At 37.5% G+C, this 17,350-nt stretch overlaps 2 protein-coding genes and 1 long non-coding RNA gene across 3 annotated transcripts; all 3 read left to right on the plus strand.

Moving 5' to 3' along the window:
- Positions 1 to 566: 566 nt before the first annotated feature.
- Positions 567 to 6,144, plus strand: LOC113769571 (pyrophosphate-energized vacuolar membrane proton pump-like). The gene is made up of 8 exons (XM_027314056.1): positions 567 to 904; positions 2,423 to 2,997; positions 3,085 to 3,464; positions 3,934 to 4,020; positions 4,118 to 4,448; positions 4,771 to 5,181; positions 5,336 to 5,395; positions 5,485 to 6,144. Exons 1-8 carry the CDS (start codon positions 664 to 666, stop codon positions 5,686 to 5,688), a joined length of 2,289 nt encoding a protein of 762 aa, XP_027169857.1. The 5' UTR covers positions 567 to 663; the 3' UTR covers positions 5,689 to 6,144.
- A 3,849-nt stretch (positions 6,145 to 9,993) lies between these two features.
- Positions 9,994 to 11,662, plus strand: LOC113768866. Its single transcript, XR_003468151.1, has 3 exons — positions 9,994 to 10,114; positions 10,545 to 10,616; positions 11,346 to 11,662. It is a non-coding gene; the product is annotated as an uncharacterized LOC113768866 (long non-coding RNA).
- A 1,176-nt stretch (positions 11,663 to 12,838) lies between these two features.
- LOC113768453 (calcineurin subunit B-like) lies at positions 12,839 to 16,532 on the plus strand. The gene is made up of 7 exons (XM_027312814.1): positions 12,839 to 12,987; positions 13,248 to 13,345; positions 13,437 to 13,561; positions 13,725 to 13,821; positions 14,496 to 14,605; positions 15,486 to 15,560; positions 16,227 to 16,532. The coding sequence occupies exons 2-7, from the start codon at positions 13,276 to 13,278 to the stop codon at positions 16,275 to 16,277; spliced, it is 528 nt and encodes a 175-aa protein (XP_027168615.1). The 5' UTR covers positions 12,839 to 12,987; positions 13,248 to 13,275; the 3' UTR covers positions 16,278 to 16,532.
- Positions 16,533 to 17,350: the final 818 nt, after the last annotated feature.

The raw sequence follows: 17,350 nt of genomic DNA on the forward strand, positions 1-17,350 counted from the left end.
TTAAAAATATTGTTTTTATCCTTCCAAAAGCCCCACTCAAAATTTGGAGAAAAATGAACAATAAAAAATGGAAGCACAAGCTATGTCCCACGAGCACTCATTAGCTACTTATACTTTGCCATCATAGAAAGCGTATGGCATTTGATAGTTGCGAGGAGCACGGAATAGATTCCTCATCACCAACTTAAAAAGTTGAAACGAAAAATAAATAAATAAATAAAACAAAAAATAAAAAAGAATTGAAAAAAGCCAGTGCGTGTAATAACGCGCTGCATTTAGCCTGCATTCCCGCTAACTCTTTCCCCTTTTCAAAAACCTAATGCAAGGCCATTTTCTCACCACCTTCACCATTCGCCACCTCATCAACAATTCCACACCGTTCGATCATATGGAGTCTCCAACTCTCTAAAACCTCGATCAATCCGACGGTCGAATTGAGATGCCCCACGATCGCTTCCCACAGACCGCGTTACACCATATTACTCCACCTTATCCTGGGATTTTCTCTCTCCACCGAGTATAAAAGCCTCGGCCAAACCCTTCCATTCTTCACAGTGTCTGTGCCTCACTCTGTCTTGGGTTCTAGTTTTCTATTTATCTTTTCCCTGTTAGTTTTCCGGCCGGTTACTCCGGCGAGTTGTCTAGAGCTTAGGTGAAGGAAGGATGGCGTTGTTGCCAGATCTAGGAACGGAGATCGTGATTCCGGTGTGCGCTGTCATCGGAATCATCTTCTCTTTAATCCAATGGGTACTCGTCTCGCGCGTGAAGCTCTCACCGGAGCGAAAAGAGGCGAATAATAACAGTAAGAATGGATTCAATGATTGCCTGATTGAAGAAGAGGAAGGCATCAATGAACAAAACGTCGTCCTTGAGTGCGCCAACATTCAGAGCGCCATCGCCGAGGGTAAGATTTCAGCTGTCTGGATCTTCATGGCGCATTTCTACATCTAATTCCTCTTTTTTAGCTTAAATTGTTTGAGCTTTTCATTGGATTTATAGATCTTTGGTGGAGTTCTGCTTGTTAGCCTGAAAGTAGAGGAAAGATCGAAAGAAAAGTTAAAGTTTCGTTGTTTTTGCTTAATTTAGTTGCTTGTGCTGTAATCCTGATAATGAGTGATTAGTAAAAATTGAATCTTTGTACTTTTGAGTGATTGTTTTGAGTTAATTTTTTTTTGTATAATTTCTTGGCGGTCATGGAACTATATTGATAATTTGTATCTTATTGGCGGCGAATGTCGGGTTTAGGGTTTCGGGTGGGAGAGGTGGATAGTAATGAGGTTATGGCGTATTTACGTGATGCTGAGGTGGCACTTTGGATAGATCTGATATAGGGAACTGAATACTTTTGTTATAAATGCTGTGACTCTAGTTATTTTGTGATAAGTGTACCGCGATTTTTGGAAGATTGGATTAATAATTAATTGGTAAATACTGTGAAAGATTAAGGTTTAACTGGGGGAGTTGATTCTCCACTATCTTTTCCTGGTAAAGCTTTCTAGATTTATGCCAGTGGTTGGAGATTTATTATATTAAGCCTGATATCAATAGCATGTGTGCTGCACGTGGTGCCATCTGGCATGTGATGAATTCTTCTGTGAACATTATTGTTTCGCTTGCTTAATTTATTCTGGGTAGATTCTGTTGCACTACTATGTAATGCTTTTACTTTATATAACAAAGAATAGAAATCAATTATTTTCAAAGGCATTTGTTTTTGTCTTTTTCACAAGGTTTATTTATTTGCATTATTATATTCTTTTATGTATTTATAATCTCTAATTGATATCATTATGCATCATTGGCCAACCTTTTTTTGGTAAATATTCTTATGCAGTAAACCTTAAAACAAAAATCCAAATTTTAAAGGAAAAGAATCTTTCTCTGTGGTGAAAGTGTTTCATGCTGGCAGTGTTGTAATTGTGAGAGACGGGTTCTTTATATCTTTAGACTTAGGACATCTGCATTTTTCTGTTGATTACAAAAATTCTTGTGTTTTTCATGCAATTGGTTTGTGGATCTGATGATAAATTTCACTGGAAATTTTAATAGCTGGAGTTCTGGTAATATTGGCAATTTGCTTATCAATGACCTGCATTGCTAGGAAGTTTTGGCTGCTCAAATTTTGAACTTTATTGGATACATCTTTGGTTAATATCTGACTTTATCTGACTTGCCTACAAATTTTGTACGGTTTGATGAGTTAAATTTTTACGTTGACAACCTTAAATAAAATCTACAGAGGCTGCCTTTGATTTTTAAAGAATCCAATTTTTCTTTTTGGTAACAAGGAGTATTAGATTTATAGTTTAGTTACTGTTTCTGGATGTGATCATCTTCTTGATTCTGGAGTAGAGTTGTTGGTACTGTGTTCTGTTTCATGTTTATTAATGCTACAGACTGATGTTGTGCTTTATTGTGGCAGGTGCAACATCATTTTTATTCACTGAGTATCAATATGTTGGTGTTTTCATGGTTGCTTTTGCAATTCTCATCTTCCTCTTCCTGGGCTCTGTTGAGGGCTTCAGCACAAAGAGCCAGCCATGCACATTTAACAAGGAGAAATTCTGCAAGCCAGCTCTTGCAACTGCTGCCTTTAGCACTGTATCCTTCTTACTTGGTGCTTTCACCTCAGTTATTTCTGGTTTCCTTGGCATGAAAATTGCTACATTTGCCAATGCAAGGACAACTTTGGAAGCTAGGAAAGGTGTTGGAAAAGCTTTTATCACTGCATTCAGGTCTGGTGCAGTTATGGGTTTTCTGCTTGCTGCAAATGGCCTTCTGGTGCTCTATATTGCAATCAGTCTCTTCAAGCTGTATTATGGGGATGATTGGGAAGGCCTTTTTGAGTCAATCACTGGCTATGGTCTTGGTGGATCATCAATGGCTCTCTTTGGCAGAGTTGGTGGAGGAATATACACCAAAGCTGCTGATGTCGGTGCTGACCTTGTTGGAAAGGTTGAAAGGAACATTCCTGAAGATGACCCCCGGAATCCTGCTGTAAGTCAAGAGTGCTTTCTTGATGTTAAAGCCTTTGAATCTCAAGGGGAAAGTTGACATAAAATTTTTTTTTCTTCTACTTTGCAGGTGATTGCTGACAATGTTGGAGACAATGTCGGGGATATTGCTGGAATGGGGTCTGATCTTTTTGGTTCATATGCAGAATCATCATGCGCTGCCCTTGTTGTGGCTTCAATCTCCTCATTTGGAATCGATCATGACTTCACTGCCATGTTGTATCCCTTGCTGATTAGTTCCATGGGGATTCTTGTCTGCTTGATCACAACTCTTTTTGCTACCGACTTCTTTGAGATCAAAGCTGTGAAGGAAATTGAACCAGCATTGAAGAGGCAGCTTATTATCTCCACTGCTATTATGACTATTGGAATTGCAATAGTTACCTGGACTTGTGTGCCCCCAACATTTACAATCTTCAATTTTGGTGCTCAGAAGGTTGTGAAAAACTGGTAAGCATTATTTTCATATTGAAAGTCAACAAGGTTCTTTGGAAACATAATTCTCATATTGTTTTAGTTGATTTCTGGAAGAATTGTTATGTCCCTTGTGTTGTTGACAAGCTGACTGATGCCTTTTGCCACCCGGTCACTGCTTTGCTTCCTGGATATAAAATCCCCTCACCCTTTGTTTTATTCTAGATGGTTGTCTTTGGTTCTGTGAATCATACCATTGGAGAGAAAATTTGTTGTGGAGCTTTTTGCCTCTTTCCATTATTTATCTCGTAGTTTCTGTTTCTTATTTTTGAAGCAACACAACCTTAGGTAATTTCAATTCACGTTTATTGACTTTTGGTGGTTCTTTTTCTCAGTTTTACTATCTGAGTTTCACACTCCTGTCAATTTTGCAGCTGCTATCACGATTAGACAGCCCTGCATGTATTCATCCAGATCGAGACTGACAGCTTTTCTGGTTTTGCAGGCAGCTTTTCCTGTGTGTTGCTGTTGGTCTCTGGGCTGGGCTTATCATTGGTTTTGTCACGGAGTACTATACCAGCAATGCATACAGGTTTCCATAAGATGAGCATTTTCTTTTTCTGCCTTTTATTGCAGTGCTTCTTAGTAAAAACTTGCTTGACTGTAGTTACTTTACTTCAATTTTGCAGTCCTGTGCAAGATGTTGCTGATTCCTGCAGGACCGGTGCTGCAACTAATGTTATTTTTGGCCTTGCCTTGGGATACAAATCTGTCATCATCCCTATTTTTGCTATAGCAATCAGCATTTTTGTTAGTTTCTCGTTTGCTGCCATGTATGGTATTGCAGTTGCTGCTCTGGGAATGTTGAGCACAATTGCTACTGGGTTGGCAATTGATGCTTATGGTCCCATCAGCGATAATGCTGGAGGCATAGCGGAGATGGCTGGAATGAGCCACAGAATAAGAGAAAGAACTGATGCCCTTGATGCTGCTGGGAACACCACCGCTGCAATTGGAAAGGTACCATGATATTTCCTTTTGTGGCCTTATTGCCTTTTGATGTTATTATCTAAACTGTGGCTGAGTGATATTATCTGATGCATTTTGCTTGTTAGGTTTACAATCAGCAATAGCTTGTTCTTTGGATCCCAGGGCTATTGTTCTTCTCCAAGAGTGTGTAGTGTTTATTTTTGGCGTTACCTTTCGTAGTTTAATGCACATCATGTGAAAAATATCAGTGACTGTAGCTGGGCTCTTGTGCTTCATTAAATTGAACCTCTTGTTGATGGTTTTTTAGTGCTTGTGCATTCTTTAAAATTTTACCCTTTTCATTTGTTTCCAGGGGTTTGCTATTGGATCTGCTGCTCTTGTTTCGTTGGCACTCTTTGGTGCCTTTGTCAGTCGAGCTGGAGTTTCAACAGTTGATGTTCTGACTCCCAAGGTCTTCATTGGTTTAATTGTTGGCGCCATGCTCCCATACTGGTTTTCTGCTATGACAATGAAGAGTGTTGGTAGTGCTGCACTAAAGATGGTTGAGGAAGTTCGCAGGCAGTTTAATACTATTCCTGGTCTCATGGAGGGCCGTGCAAAACCGGACTATGCAACTTGTGTCAAGATCTCTACTGATGCATCTATCAAGGAGATGATTCCACCTGGCGCTCTTGTCATGCTTACACCCCTCATTGTCGGTACCTTCTTTGGTGTGGAGACTCTCTCTGGTGTTCTTGCTGGATCTCTTGTTTCTGGTGTCCAGGTATGACATAATTTCTTGACATAACGTTCATTGGCTACATGATCTGTTGCATGGTGCTAAGGTCATTAAAGTTTTTGATAATTCCTTTTTGTGAAGCTGATGTGAGGATTGATTCTTGTTAATTTTTGCTCTTTTGCACGTGATGTTTACACAGATTGCAATTTCTGCATCTAACACCGGTGGTGCATGGGACAATGCCAAGAAGTATATTGAGGTAAATATATGGCAAATGGCACTACAGTGATCATATGATTTGAATATTGAGATGGAATTGATATTTATTTAATTTTGATTTAATGCTAGGCTGGCGCTTCTGAGCATGCGAGAACCCTTGGACCCAAGGGATCTGAACCACACAAAGCAGCTGTTATTGGGGATACCATCGGGGATCCTCTGAAGGACACTTCAGGGCCTTCACTTAACATTCTTATCAAGCTCATGGCTGTTGAGTCCCTTGTTTTTGCTCCCTTTTTTGCCACTCATGGCGGCCTTCTGTTTAAGATATGATGGGAGTGATGACCATATATCAACTGGGGACAAAGATGCTATCCTACTTTTCAAGGCAGCTGTCTATTTTAGTCTCCATCTTACACCACCCTTCGCTTCGTGAATTTCTCACCACAATCAATGAGTTTCCAAGTTAGTTTATAGCTAGTTGAACATTATTTTTGACGAGTCGATGGTGATGATGATGATAATTGTGATCACTGCAGAGTTGAGAACAGATGTAGTATGACAGTTTGTAACAGTTTGTAACAGTTAGATTCCTAGCTTCTGCTGTAACGTCATTATTCTTGGCTGATGAAAGCAATAGCATGGTCGAACTGGGATGTGGCTTATACTTGACTGTTTGCTTAGAGTTCAGAACGGAGTCTGTTGCTTGTCTTGTTTTGTAGTATTACTTTTTATCCTCGAAAGAAAAACAAGATTTTCTGTCATTGAATGCATGGCGTTTTGGCATCCCGAGTTACTTTAAAGTTTCTTTTTTTATTCTTTTTACGGTTACTATTTTCTTTTTTGGCTGGTGGCTTTCTGTATTTCCAACATGTTCTGTATTTGGTTATTGCAGCAGTGTGTGTGTGTTTTAAAGCAGTCCTGCAATGCAATGTGTTATCAAATTGAGTTCGCTGGAAGGCCCGTTTATGTGTCAAGAAAATCTGACGGTTAGCTGCAAGCTTAGTGGGTCAAATGTTGGTTTGAAAATTGATGTATGAAATTCCGGTTGTGTAAATCGAGGGGCGCACAATTTTTGGACGAAGCAAAAGTTTAAAGGAGTGACGACTACCAAACAAGAAAACTAAGAAAAGAAGACCCAAAAGAAGGCAAAAAACCCGAGAGAGAGAGAGGGATACAAATCAAGGGATCCCTCTGCGTGCATACTTTGTATTTGCATCACTTATACCTAAGTAATATTTGCAGATTGAGTAATAGATGCAACGAAACCAAGAGTTTCAATACGACGTGGCTCATTCTCATTCGCTGTAGAGTTTCTTCCCATTAAAGCTGATTTAAGTGAACACGAGTGCTCTATCTTATTTGTTGTATGTATGTATGTATGAAATTTAATCATTTATCTTATTTGTTGTATGTATGTATGAAATTCAATCATTTAATCAGTAATCGAAAATTCGAAAATCAAACTTCAATATTTATTCCAGAATTATTATACCAAACTTTAAAAATGAGTTATAAATGGATTTCACCCATATCTTTGCGGCGAATATTTGATATCCGATTTAAGTTGGATTCGATCTTCTGGTTTTTTTTTTCTCAAAATATTGAACATTCCTTTTTTATTTTTTTTGCAAAAAACAAAAAGGCATTTGTAGGCTGCCCAACAAAAAGCTGCCCCTTTTTGCACCCTATTGCTAGTAAAATACAATGGGCCTGAGTCATGTGCCTCGGAGAGTAGATGTTAAAGCCCAACCCAAAGATGCATACAATCATCACTAAACAAGTGTAATGAATGCCTTTTCACTCTATTTCTTATTATTATTTTTTTTTTGGATAAACATCAGAATCAAATGCCGCGTCACCTTGCACAGACGAGAAAGGTTACCTTATCAACATAAGTAGATAAAGAGCGAAGGGCTCTGATGACCTGGAATGTTTTCGTCGTCCTCTCACGTGCGCTGTGTGTGGTTCCTGACGACGTCGTTTTGTATTATTCGCCAATGTGTTCCTCGCGCGTGACTCTTCGAACTCTAACCCTAGGTCAGACCAAAACGCCGCCCCTCTTCCCTTCCCTTTCTTCTCGTCTCTCTCCTCACCCTTTCTCTCCGATCATTCTTCTTCCTTTCTCTCTCTCTCTCTCTCTCTCTCTCTCTCTCTCTCTCTCTCTCTCTCTCACTCGATCTTGACCTCTTTATTTTCTCCTCTGACTTTCTCCACCACACCGTCTCCCTCTCCTCTAGAAGCTCCTTCTACCCCCAACATCACGAGTCCCCCTTCTCCCACCTCCCTGTGATTTCCTTTCCACCTCCCTGCGCTTCAAGTTCATCGTCGGCGGATCCCTTCCCAGCCTTTGGGAGGACTTTCGATCCCACCACAAGATCCTCGCAGTCATCAGCATTTTTTACTGCTCTTCCTCCCTCGATCTCCATTCTCTCGCCCTTCAATTTTATTTTTAAATTTTTTGCTCCTCATTTTTTTTGCAGCCTGAATATCAATATTAGGCAGTATTTCGGTGTTTTTGGCTTTTCGATCTAACCCTAGGTCAGACCAAAATGCCGCCTCTCTTCCCTTCCCTTTCTTCTCGTCTCTCTCCTCAACCTTTCTCCCCGATCATTCTTCTTCCTCTCTCTCTCTCTCACACACTCGATCTTGACCTCTTTATTTTCTCCTCTGACTTTCTCCACCACACCGTCTCCCTCTCCTCTAGGAGCTCCTTCTACCCCCAACATCACGAGTCCCCCTTCTCCCACCTCCCTGTGATTTCCTTTCCACCTCCCTGCGCTTCAAGTTCGTCGTCGTCGGATCCCCTCCCAGCCTTTGGGAGGACTTTCGATCCCACCACAAGATCCTCGCAGTCATCAGCATTTTTTACTGCTCTTCCTCCCTCGATCTCCATTCTCTCGCCCTTCAATTTTATTTTTAAATTTTTTGCTCCTCATTTTTTTTTGCAGCCTGAATATCAATATTAGGCAGTATTTCGGTGTTTTTGGCTTTTCGATTATTTTCCTGTTTCCCAGTCTACATGCGAAGATGCCTTTGCTTTTTGTGATGCTTTGCTTTGGTTTTCCAAAACATCTTGAAATTCTATGGCTTAATAGATGGTCATTTAGTGGTTTTTTTTTTTTTTTATCTTGGCTGATTGTATTCTTTTTATTTTTCAGGGGATTTTTCTTCAACAGCTTCAACAACAGGGTGCAACACCATCTGGGACGAACAACCCTATGAAGAGAATTTTGAGAAAGAGGTCGGTCAAGATGATTGCCCGTGATTTCATTCATTTGTTATTTTTAGAGGTTTTTTTTTTGGTCATGGTGAATTGTATGTAAGTTTTTTGATGGTTTTGATGAATTGGAGTCCTATGTGTTTAATTGCTTTTAGATCCGTGACTTTTCTTTTCTTTTGGTTGTAATAGTCGAATTCGGATCTTTGCTGTGCTTTTGCTCTGTTGTATATTTGTGTATGGATTCGTGTGCACTGCCAATTTTTCGTCTATCACCGTGTATGCTATTTAGGAGATAGGTGGACTAGCATGGAAAACTACTGTGTTGGAATGCGAAATTGATTTTTGGCATCATTATGTTTGCTGATTTGAAGTGATTTTGAGCTATTCTTGTAAGGGAAGATGTAAAGAAGTTTTCTTTTTCTTTTTCTTTTTCTTTTCCCCATGATGAATTTGTAGGTGTGGGCACTATAAGAAGCTTGCTCCAGAGTACGAGAAGGTCGGTGCAAGTTTCAAGAAAGTTAAATCTGTTTTGATTGGAAAGGTTAGCCTTTCAGCTCTTTTTTGATCCATTGACCCTTTCAGATATGGTAGGAAAAGTCTCATTTTTACTCTAGGTTCGTAGTGTTGCTATATCAATTAGGACATTTGCCATGGGTTATTAAATAGTTTAGCTAAAGTTGGTACAATCTAAAACTTGAAACTTCTGGGAATGTTACTATTGCATTGCTGCAGAGAACTCATATATGATGCAAAATTCATGGTTTTTGCCATGCTATCGTGGTGGGCTTGTTTTAATGAATTTTGGAGTTGTACATTATTAAGGGTTTTGTCATTATTTGAATCATCTATCTTTGTGCTTTTTCTGATCACCTTGGGAGTTGCCATCCTTGGAAGTTACATTAATATAGAGCAAGATGCTACGGCAAAACTCTCTCAGACAAACTATACGGTTATTTCGTGTTGAAAAAGTGCTTACATTTTTCTTTTTATCCTTGCAAACTGGATATGTTCTATTTGATTTCCATCACTGAAATCTTGAGAAAGTGGAACCTGAGGTCCATTGCTATCTGGTTGCTTGTTGGCATCAACATCAGTTTAACTGTCTTAGCTATTGTGAATCTTCTATTTTGCATCTGATTTAATGTCAATACTTAAAAGATTAATCAACGATTTAGCTATGAATTATAGCAAAATAAGTTTAATTTTTGAACTTATTATCAAATTATATTTGTTGTAGGTGAACTGCAATGAGCATAAGATATAGTGTTTGTGGTTACCCTATATCCAATGGTTTCCAAAAGGTTCTTTGGAGCCCAAAAAGTTAGTTTATGTGAAATGCTGGAGTTTTCAAAAGGTCTTTGTTTTTCCTTACTTGCTCTGTTGAAATGATATCTATCCTGGTGTTGACTCTATGTAAATATAACTTACATGCCTTGAGTTCATACAATTGTATTCCTCATGAATCTATTTTTATTCTCAGGTATGAAGGTGCACGACCTGCAGAAGCCCTTGTTGAGTTTGTGAATAGTGAAGGAGGTAATGTTATTGTCTAGCTGGCTTGTGTTTTGTGGTCCATAAGTGTAATCCATGCTAACAAGTTTGGTAGATTTACGTTAAACCATATTTTGGTAGAAGTGTTGAATAATCCACAAGGTTGTTAAAATCCAATCCATATTACTTACGAAGATTAGAAATTTACTTCACCTTAAGATATCACCAATCTCTTTTGGATTCATTGTGCTGAAATATCACCTTAAATACCTGATACTGGAACTTTGGCGTTAATTCTTCCTGATCTTGAGCATACATGAACTGTACACTTCCATCCATCGTTGAAGACCTGACCTTACTTAGTTTCATTTCCAATGAGGTTTCTTCTCCATCATTTTTCATTATGAAAAATTTTTATTTTCCAAAGATTAGATTTAATCTTAATGAATTTGTTGCTTTTTCCTATTTGAATCAGATGAGATGAGCTTTGCAAGACATTTCTTATCATTTTGCCATTGCAATAGTTTCTAGAAAATGCAGAGCCAAGGTACATGCATGTAAAAAAAAAAATATTCTGGAATATTTTTCAAAGTGAGACTCATTTTGGCTAATGAATACTTATTAGCAGGTTTACAATGTTGTTAAGTTACCAGAACTTTATTGTGCCAGCAATACACTATATAATCTGCCTACCCTACCGCCAAAGGTGTTTCTATTACATTTTAGGCAAGAATAATGAGTGTTCTGGTAAATGGTGAGGTTGAGTATGATAAAATTCAGCCCTTGAGAAAAATGCCACATTCACATTTTTACATGAAAAATGCAAGTTTTTCGTTTTGTTAGTTGTGTACATTGATGGCCTATATCCGGTACCATGAAATAATTGCTTAGAATAATGGTTTATGCAAATTGATGGGGTCTGATGCCAAGTTTGAGAGGGATAGAGTAGTGTAATGCAAGTGTTTGTTCCTTAAGTGAGCTGACTTCAATTAATGAGCTATTTTTATTTACTTGATGATAATGTAAATAGTGAGTTACATAATGCTATAGGGGTTGGTTAAAGGGGAAAGGAATTATATTATAATGAGGTGTATGTTTGGTAACGGTAGATTTTTGGATATGAAAATGATAATAATGCATAATGTTTTTGCCCGAAAAGGTGATAGTAGTTATTATTTTTTTGTTAAGTTTGGTGCATGATGACATGTAGTCCTTAGTTTGCTTTAATTATGGTTGATTCCATCCAAATTTGAGATTGTTTGTATGTAATTTGCAGGTTGATGGCGCAAAAATTTTCTTGTGGATTTGAACAAGGTGCTTAAATGAGCTGACTTTTCTTCAAATTGGGAATGGTTTATGGATGGTAGTTTTCATAGTCATGTCATAATGGAATCCAGTAATATGTTAAAAATATCATAGATTAATGCTTAGTTCATAATTACCAAAATATGTAGTTTGTACGAGTGTAGATTCTATTTTTTCACAATCTATTTTTGGTTCATATATTGTTTCCACTTACTTTTTTTAAGCTGTACATGAATACACATTTTTTTCATATATCATTGTCGGCTATTGAGCGAATTGTTGAATGTTATCGGGAAGTTGGGTTCCATGAAATTGCCAAATTGTGCTATGCAGAAATTGAATTGAAGTTGATTTTGGCATGTTCATATTTTGCTCTCATCTACATTTCCAATTTTGTAATCTGCTACCGCCTTCAATTCTGGAATTACGTCCGAAGATGATATTTTGGATTATGTTATGACGTTGATTATAACATTTAATTGAATTCAAGACCAAGTTTCTGCCTGCCAAGTCACCTGCACAAGCAGGCCGTTGGCTCTGAGTTCTGCAAAAATCTTAAAACCTCTTATAGAGAGCATACTCTCTCTCTCTCTCTCTCTCTCTCTCTCTCTCTCTCTCTCTCCTATGACCAACTTAAGATTTGAATATTCCTTTCGATGAATGCTTTATCCTTGTAAGTTCTATGTGTTGAACATGGATGATCTAGATTATTCCTCCTCCCAAAATTGCTGTATTCTTGGTGTAATAAAAAAATTTAATTCTAATTCAATTGAAATGTATTCTTTTGAATTTATATATAATAGAAGTAACAAAGAGACACCCATCATCTCTCACACACAGATATGCAAGGCAAAAATCACACTATAGTATTCTAACCAAAAAAATATTAAATCGATTTTCACTGTTACTGGATTCCGTACTTCAGTTTTAGCATTAGTTCAGCTTATGAAACTGTTTTCTTGCAAATGCCATTTCTCCCTCTCCTTAACAGCTTCTTTAGCAATCCTCTACTTCCCCTTTTTTCAACAGTACTTTTTTTCTCTTATAACGTACGACTTATGACGTACGATATATGCAAATCATCACGTTCTATGCTTCTACACTTAATGAAAAATGCTGAACTTTATTCTCATGCTAAACGAGCAATAGAGTAAAGATAAGACAAGAATTCAATTTCTAGCTAAAAAAAATATTAGCTTTAAATCTCAGCAGTACCTTTATATAAATCTAAATAAATATTCATACTATTTTCGTGAAGCGATTGTACCTTTTATTTATTTATGTATATTTATGTTTAACTGCGTACATAAAATTATTAACCGACAAATATTTTTGTTCTATGACTCCATATATTTAAGAGGGCATGTTTTATATTTATCCCAACGCGCAACGGGCGTTTTATGCCTCCTAGTTGATTGTAAAAACTTGTAGTCCGATGATGACAAAGTTATCACAGTAGAATCCTTTGTCTGATACAGAATTATGCTCTTATTATCGATTACTGTTGTAACATAGTTAAACTTATATGTCATCACGCACCAGTTCTCTCTCTTAACCGTCCCCAACGCTTTCACACCCCTCGGTCTTCATCCCTTCATTCTTCGAATTTTCAGGTCTCTGTTTATTCTTTTATTTTCGAATTATTAATTCCAAGGTCATTGTTCCATATGCTGCAACAGAAACAAGTTAAGAATACATGATTTTGGTTGGTGGAGTTATGCTGTTTTGTGAACTTCATTGACTTTCTGCATGGAGATTAAGATTTGTTCGTTTAGTGCTGAAATTAAGATAGATGATCTGTAATCAATAAAAAAAAAAAAAGCCGATTTTGATTGATGGACTTAATGGGCTTTGTTTCTTTTGTTTTTGCTAGTTATTTGATCGCTGCAGTGAGATAGAAGATGGGTAATGCTTCATCCACACTGACTCAATATGACATTGAAGAAGTACAACGTCACTGTAACAATCTTTGTATGTCTTCCTTGACATATTCCCAAGCTTTGTTCCTTTTTTCAAGGATGCAATTTGAACTGAAAACTGTCCTTCCTTGTAATTGTTATAGTTTCCCAACAAGAGATAGTGTCTCTTTATCAGAGGTTTTGCCAACTCGATAGGAACGCAAAGGGGTTCATATCAGCTGATGAATTTTTATCAGTTCCAGAGTTTGCCATGAATCCACTTTCTCAGGTGGACGTTGGGATTATTTATTTATTTTTTTAAATTCTTCTTGTTATTTTATTTTTAGAACCTTTTTGGAATCTAATCCTGCTTAGTTTGTATATCGCTGCTTTTCTGGTTGGCTGTTTTCTGTTAAGCGTGTCATTTCGTTTTACTTTGTGGTTCTTTACAGAGGTTGCTTAAGATGGTGGATGGTTTGAATTTCAAGGATTTCGTCGCATTTTTATCAGCTTTTAGTGCTAAAGCAAGTCTAGCCCAGAAAGTTGAAGGTAGGTTCACCATCTCTCTGTTTCTCTTTTAGGAATTAAAATTCCCAGTAAACATGATTTGATGTCTCTCACTAAAATACGTGATTGTCTTTTGAATTACTGTGTAATTGAACTTGTTGAATGAGTAAATGAAGGAGTTGAGTGTGGTTCCTAACTGATGCAAGTTTTCTTAAGTTGGTTTTGCAGTTTTTTATGTTTATCTGATACATATCGAGAGTATTATTTTGGATCTAAAGGAGATCAGACAATTTTTTTTTTACTTATTTTCTTGATATGTAGCTCTGAATGAAAATTTTTACAGAACGGAATCAGATGGCTAACACTGTAATATTGTTGTGACGTTTCGTAGGAAGTTTTAGTACTTAGTCTAAGATTTGTTTAATCTTGAGTATTTGGACTTTTGAGTCTCACTATTGTAATTGTGAATGCATATGTGAAAATTGATTTCATGATGAATGAATTGTACTGTTCCCCTCCACCAACTATTTCCTCTGTGCTCTTTACACTGGACTTGAGTGCAAAAATGAATTTCCAACAAAAGAGTATACTTTCTTGAACATATTGTGGATTGACTAATGTGTTTGGTGGTCTATGTAATGTGTCCCTTGTATTACTTTTCTTGTGTTTTTGTTTCTCCTTTAGCATATTGTTAATCCTTGTGACATGCCTGACAGTTATTTTCAAGGTATATGATTCTGATTGCAATGGGAAGGTGACATTCAATGACATGATACAAGTGCTTCAGGATTTGGCTGGCTCTTTCATGTCAGATCAACAAAGAGAGGTATTTTTGCTGCTAACCTTCCTGTTTTAGGTTACTAGTGGCGATGTATTGCTGAACTTAAGGGCAGCAGCTATCACTAACTTTTGCAGTTCTGGTGAATTTGCTACTTACAAAACATTTGAAGAAATTCCTTGTTTAAGAGGTGTATATACACCAAGTTGTGCCAGTTTTCAAGAGTTAGTAGCATATTCAGTTACTGGTAGATTATGCACAAATACAAGACATATTGGGGAACATTATCTTTAATTCAAAAGAAGCAATCATGACCATGTAAAGCTTCTAGATGGACTTGGAGAGGTCCAGAAGATGGTAGAAATTCAATCTTTCAAAGGGAATTCTGAGATTTAGTTGAACATTGAGAATATTCTGATATAGAGTAATGACTCACCTGTTTAGGTGTAGTTCACTCTGGCTGTTTTTCATACAATTGATAGTTTATGAACTTTCTATTTAAAATCTGGCATTAGCTTGACATCTAGCGACAACAATGATGCCCCAATAGATAGCATGTGGTGTTGCACCATGAGGACACACCATAGTCTCATTACATGGTTTTGCTAGTCTCTTCTCATGCCTAGGACCAAATTCTATCTCCAATTGTGCATAAACAAGTATTCCCAACATAGCAAATTTGTCATAAATCTTGTGTGTACGGTAATTGATGGAGTCACTTAATTTTCAGATGTTGATTCACCTTGGTTGCTTCTGAGTATTTTCTTAAGTGGTCCTTGAATTCCTGAGGTTGCGCTTTTATTTTTTCCATATCTTTTTGTCTGGTTGCTGTACATCAGAGAGTCATATCCTAGTATTCCATTGTCAACTTTGGGTATGGCAACAAAAGCATGACAAGCTCTTGTTCGTTTGATTATATTTTCTGTAGGAAGTATTGGGCCAAGTTTTGCACGAAGCTGGTTATACAAAGGAGTCTGTGCTACTCTTGGATGACTTTATCAAGGTTTGTTTCTTAGTGTAACTTGCAAAAAGATTATCTACCTAAGAATGGGATAGAAGAAAGGTGTACCCGGGCTAAATGACTTGTTTCCAACTCAATTTTATGTTTAGGAAGCCTGTAATACTTACATTTTCCTACTTCTCATGAATCTGGAAATTAGTGAGGTAGAGATGCAACATCTTTAGCTCCATCTATTTGTCGTGAAGGATATGATTTTAAGACACTTAATAATGATTTGCAAAGGAAATTACCATTGCATAAGTCAAGAGTACTTTCACAGAGAGTAAATGAAGCCTGCCCATCCAGATTATGACGATTCAGTTTTTGAGATAGGGAGCCTATCTACGCCTGAGAAAAGTTGGTAAAACATTAATGTATAGGATGGTGTACCTATAGTTGATCCATTTGATACAGCGTTTGCCTATTCTATCTAGACTTCTGATGTTTTCTAGTTTCTAGATCTTGATACTGCTGTAGATGAGGTACTCTTGTGTCTGAAACTTTCAAGAATTAGATATCATAATGGTGGTACTTGTCCTTCTCTGTCGTGGTAACAGCCAATTAAGTGATACCTATGTTATATTAAACTGCCTCACTTGGGGCTGCTGCTTGTTACTGTCTATCATAATCTGCTCTCTCAAAATGATCATTAACCTGCTTTTGTGTTAGGTATTTGATCATGCTAATTTGAAGATGGAGGTGGAAGTTCCGGTTGACTAGCTAAGCTTGCAGTCTATGTTCTTCTTCTGTAGCTTAAGTCAAGATGACTTTGCAAAGTACATCCAGCCGTCCTTTGTAAAACCACAACTCTGTATTAAAGTCATTTGTCGTTTTTATTTTCTGGGTGAAGGTCTTGAAGTATATAGGTTGAACGCTGCAGGAATCACCCAGTGACATGTATTTAGAATAATAAAACCTGTGCATATATTTCTTGTTCTGCCACTAATCTCTATTCATCTTCACCTTCCTTGTGCCTCTCCTAACAGTCTCATGTGTGCTTCATTACACGCATACCGTTGTACTTGAAGATATAGATACTTTTCTATTTCATTTCCTTTTTGCCACTTTAGGCTACATATTGCAGTAGGTTTTTTGAAGAAATTGCGGGGGTTAGATCAAATATATTTCCAAAGTTATAACGCTTGGAAGCAATGCTGACACAAAGCTTTGACCATAGATGAACAACTTTCATCTGTGGCTTAAAAGTTTAAAAACATGCACAATGTATATATATGGCCGGTATTCAGAACTCAATTTTAGCAGATTATTTTGACACAATTCAGGTCCTTCAAAACTCACCTTGATTGTGGGTTTCTTTAAAATTTGAACCCCTTTTTAGTGCCACATTCACATTCTGTTGATGTCCAGCCAAATTTTCTCAAGGCCGAAAATAGTCTACTAGAATCAGTTCTCACAGGAGGCAGGCAGAGTCTGCAAGAGTCACCAACCGACTAAGCACCTTCCTAATTGCTACTGCTATAATTACAGCCGAAACTTCCTGCCAAACATGTGAGAGACAATTCCTGCGGCCGCGGAATTCAAAATTGTCAGTAACTGCAAGTCTGCAACTGCATCTCATCAATTAATAATTCCGTGATATCTCATGTTTCCTTCAGCCCCCGGCAACCCTGAGTCCCTACTTCTCCCTTGCTATAGGGGAATCAAAGAGCGCTAGTACCAGCATAGATTGTAAACTTCTTTCCTACTCCTTGAGTTATCTCAGACAAGCAACCATCATCCACTTGAGAATCATGTGATCTCACCAACATACATGAACTTAGCCTTAAATTTCA

Source organism: Coffea eugenioides, chromosome 4, assembly GCF_003713205.1.
Source record: "Coffea eugenioides isolate CCC68of chromosome 4, Ceug_1.0, whole genome shotgun sequence".
Lineage (NCBI taxonomy): Eukaryota > Viridiplantae > Streptophyta > Magnoliopsida > Gentianales > Rubiaceae > Coffea > Coffea eugenioides.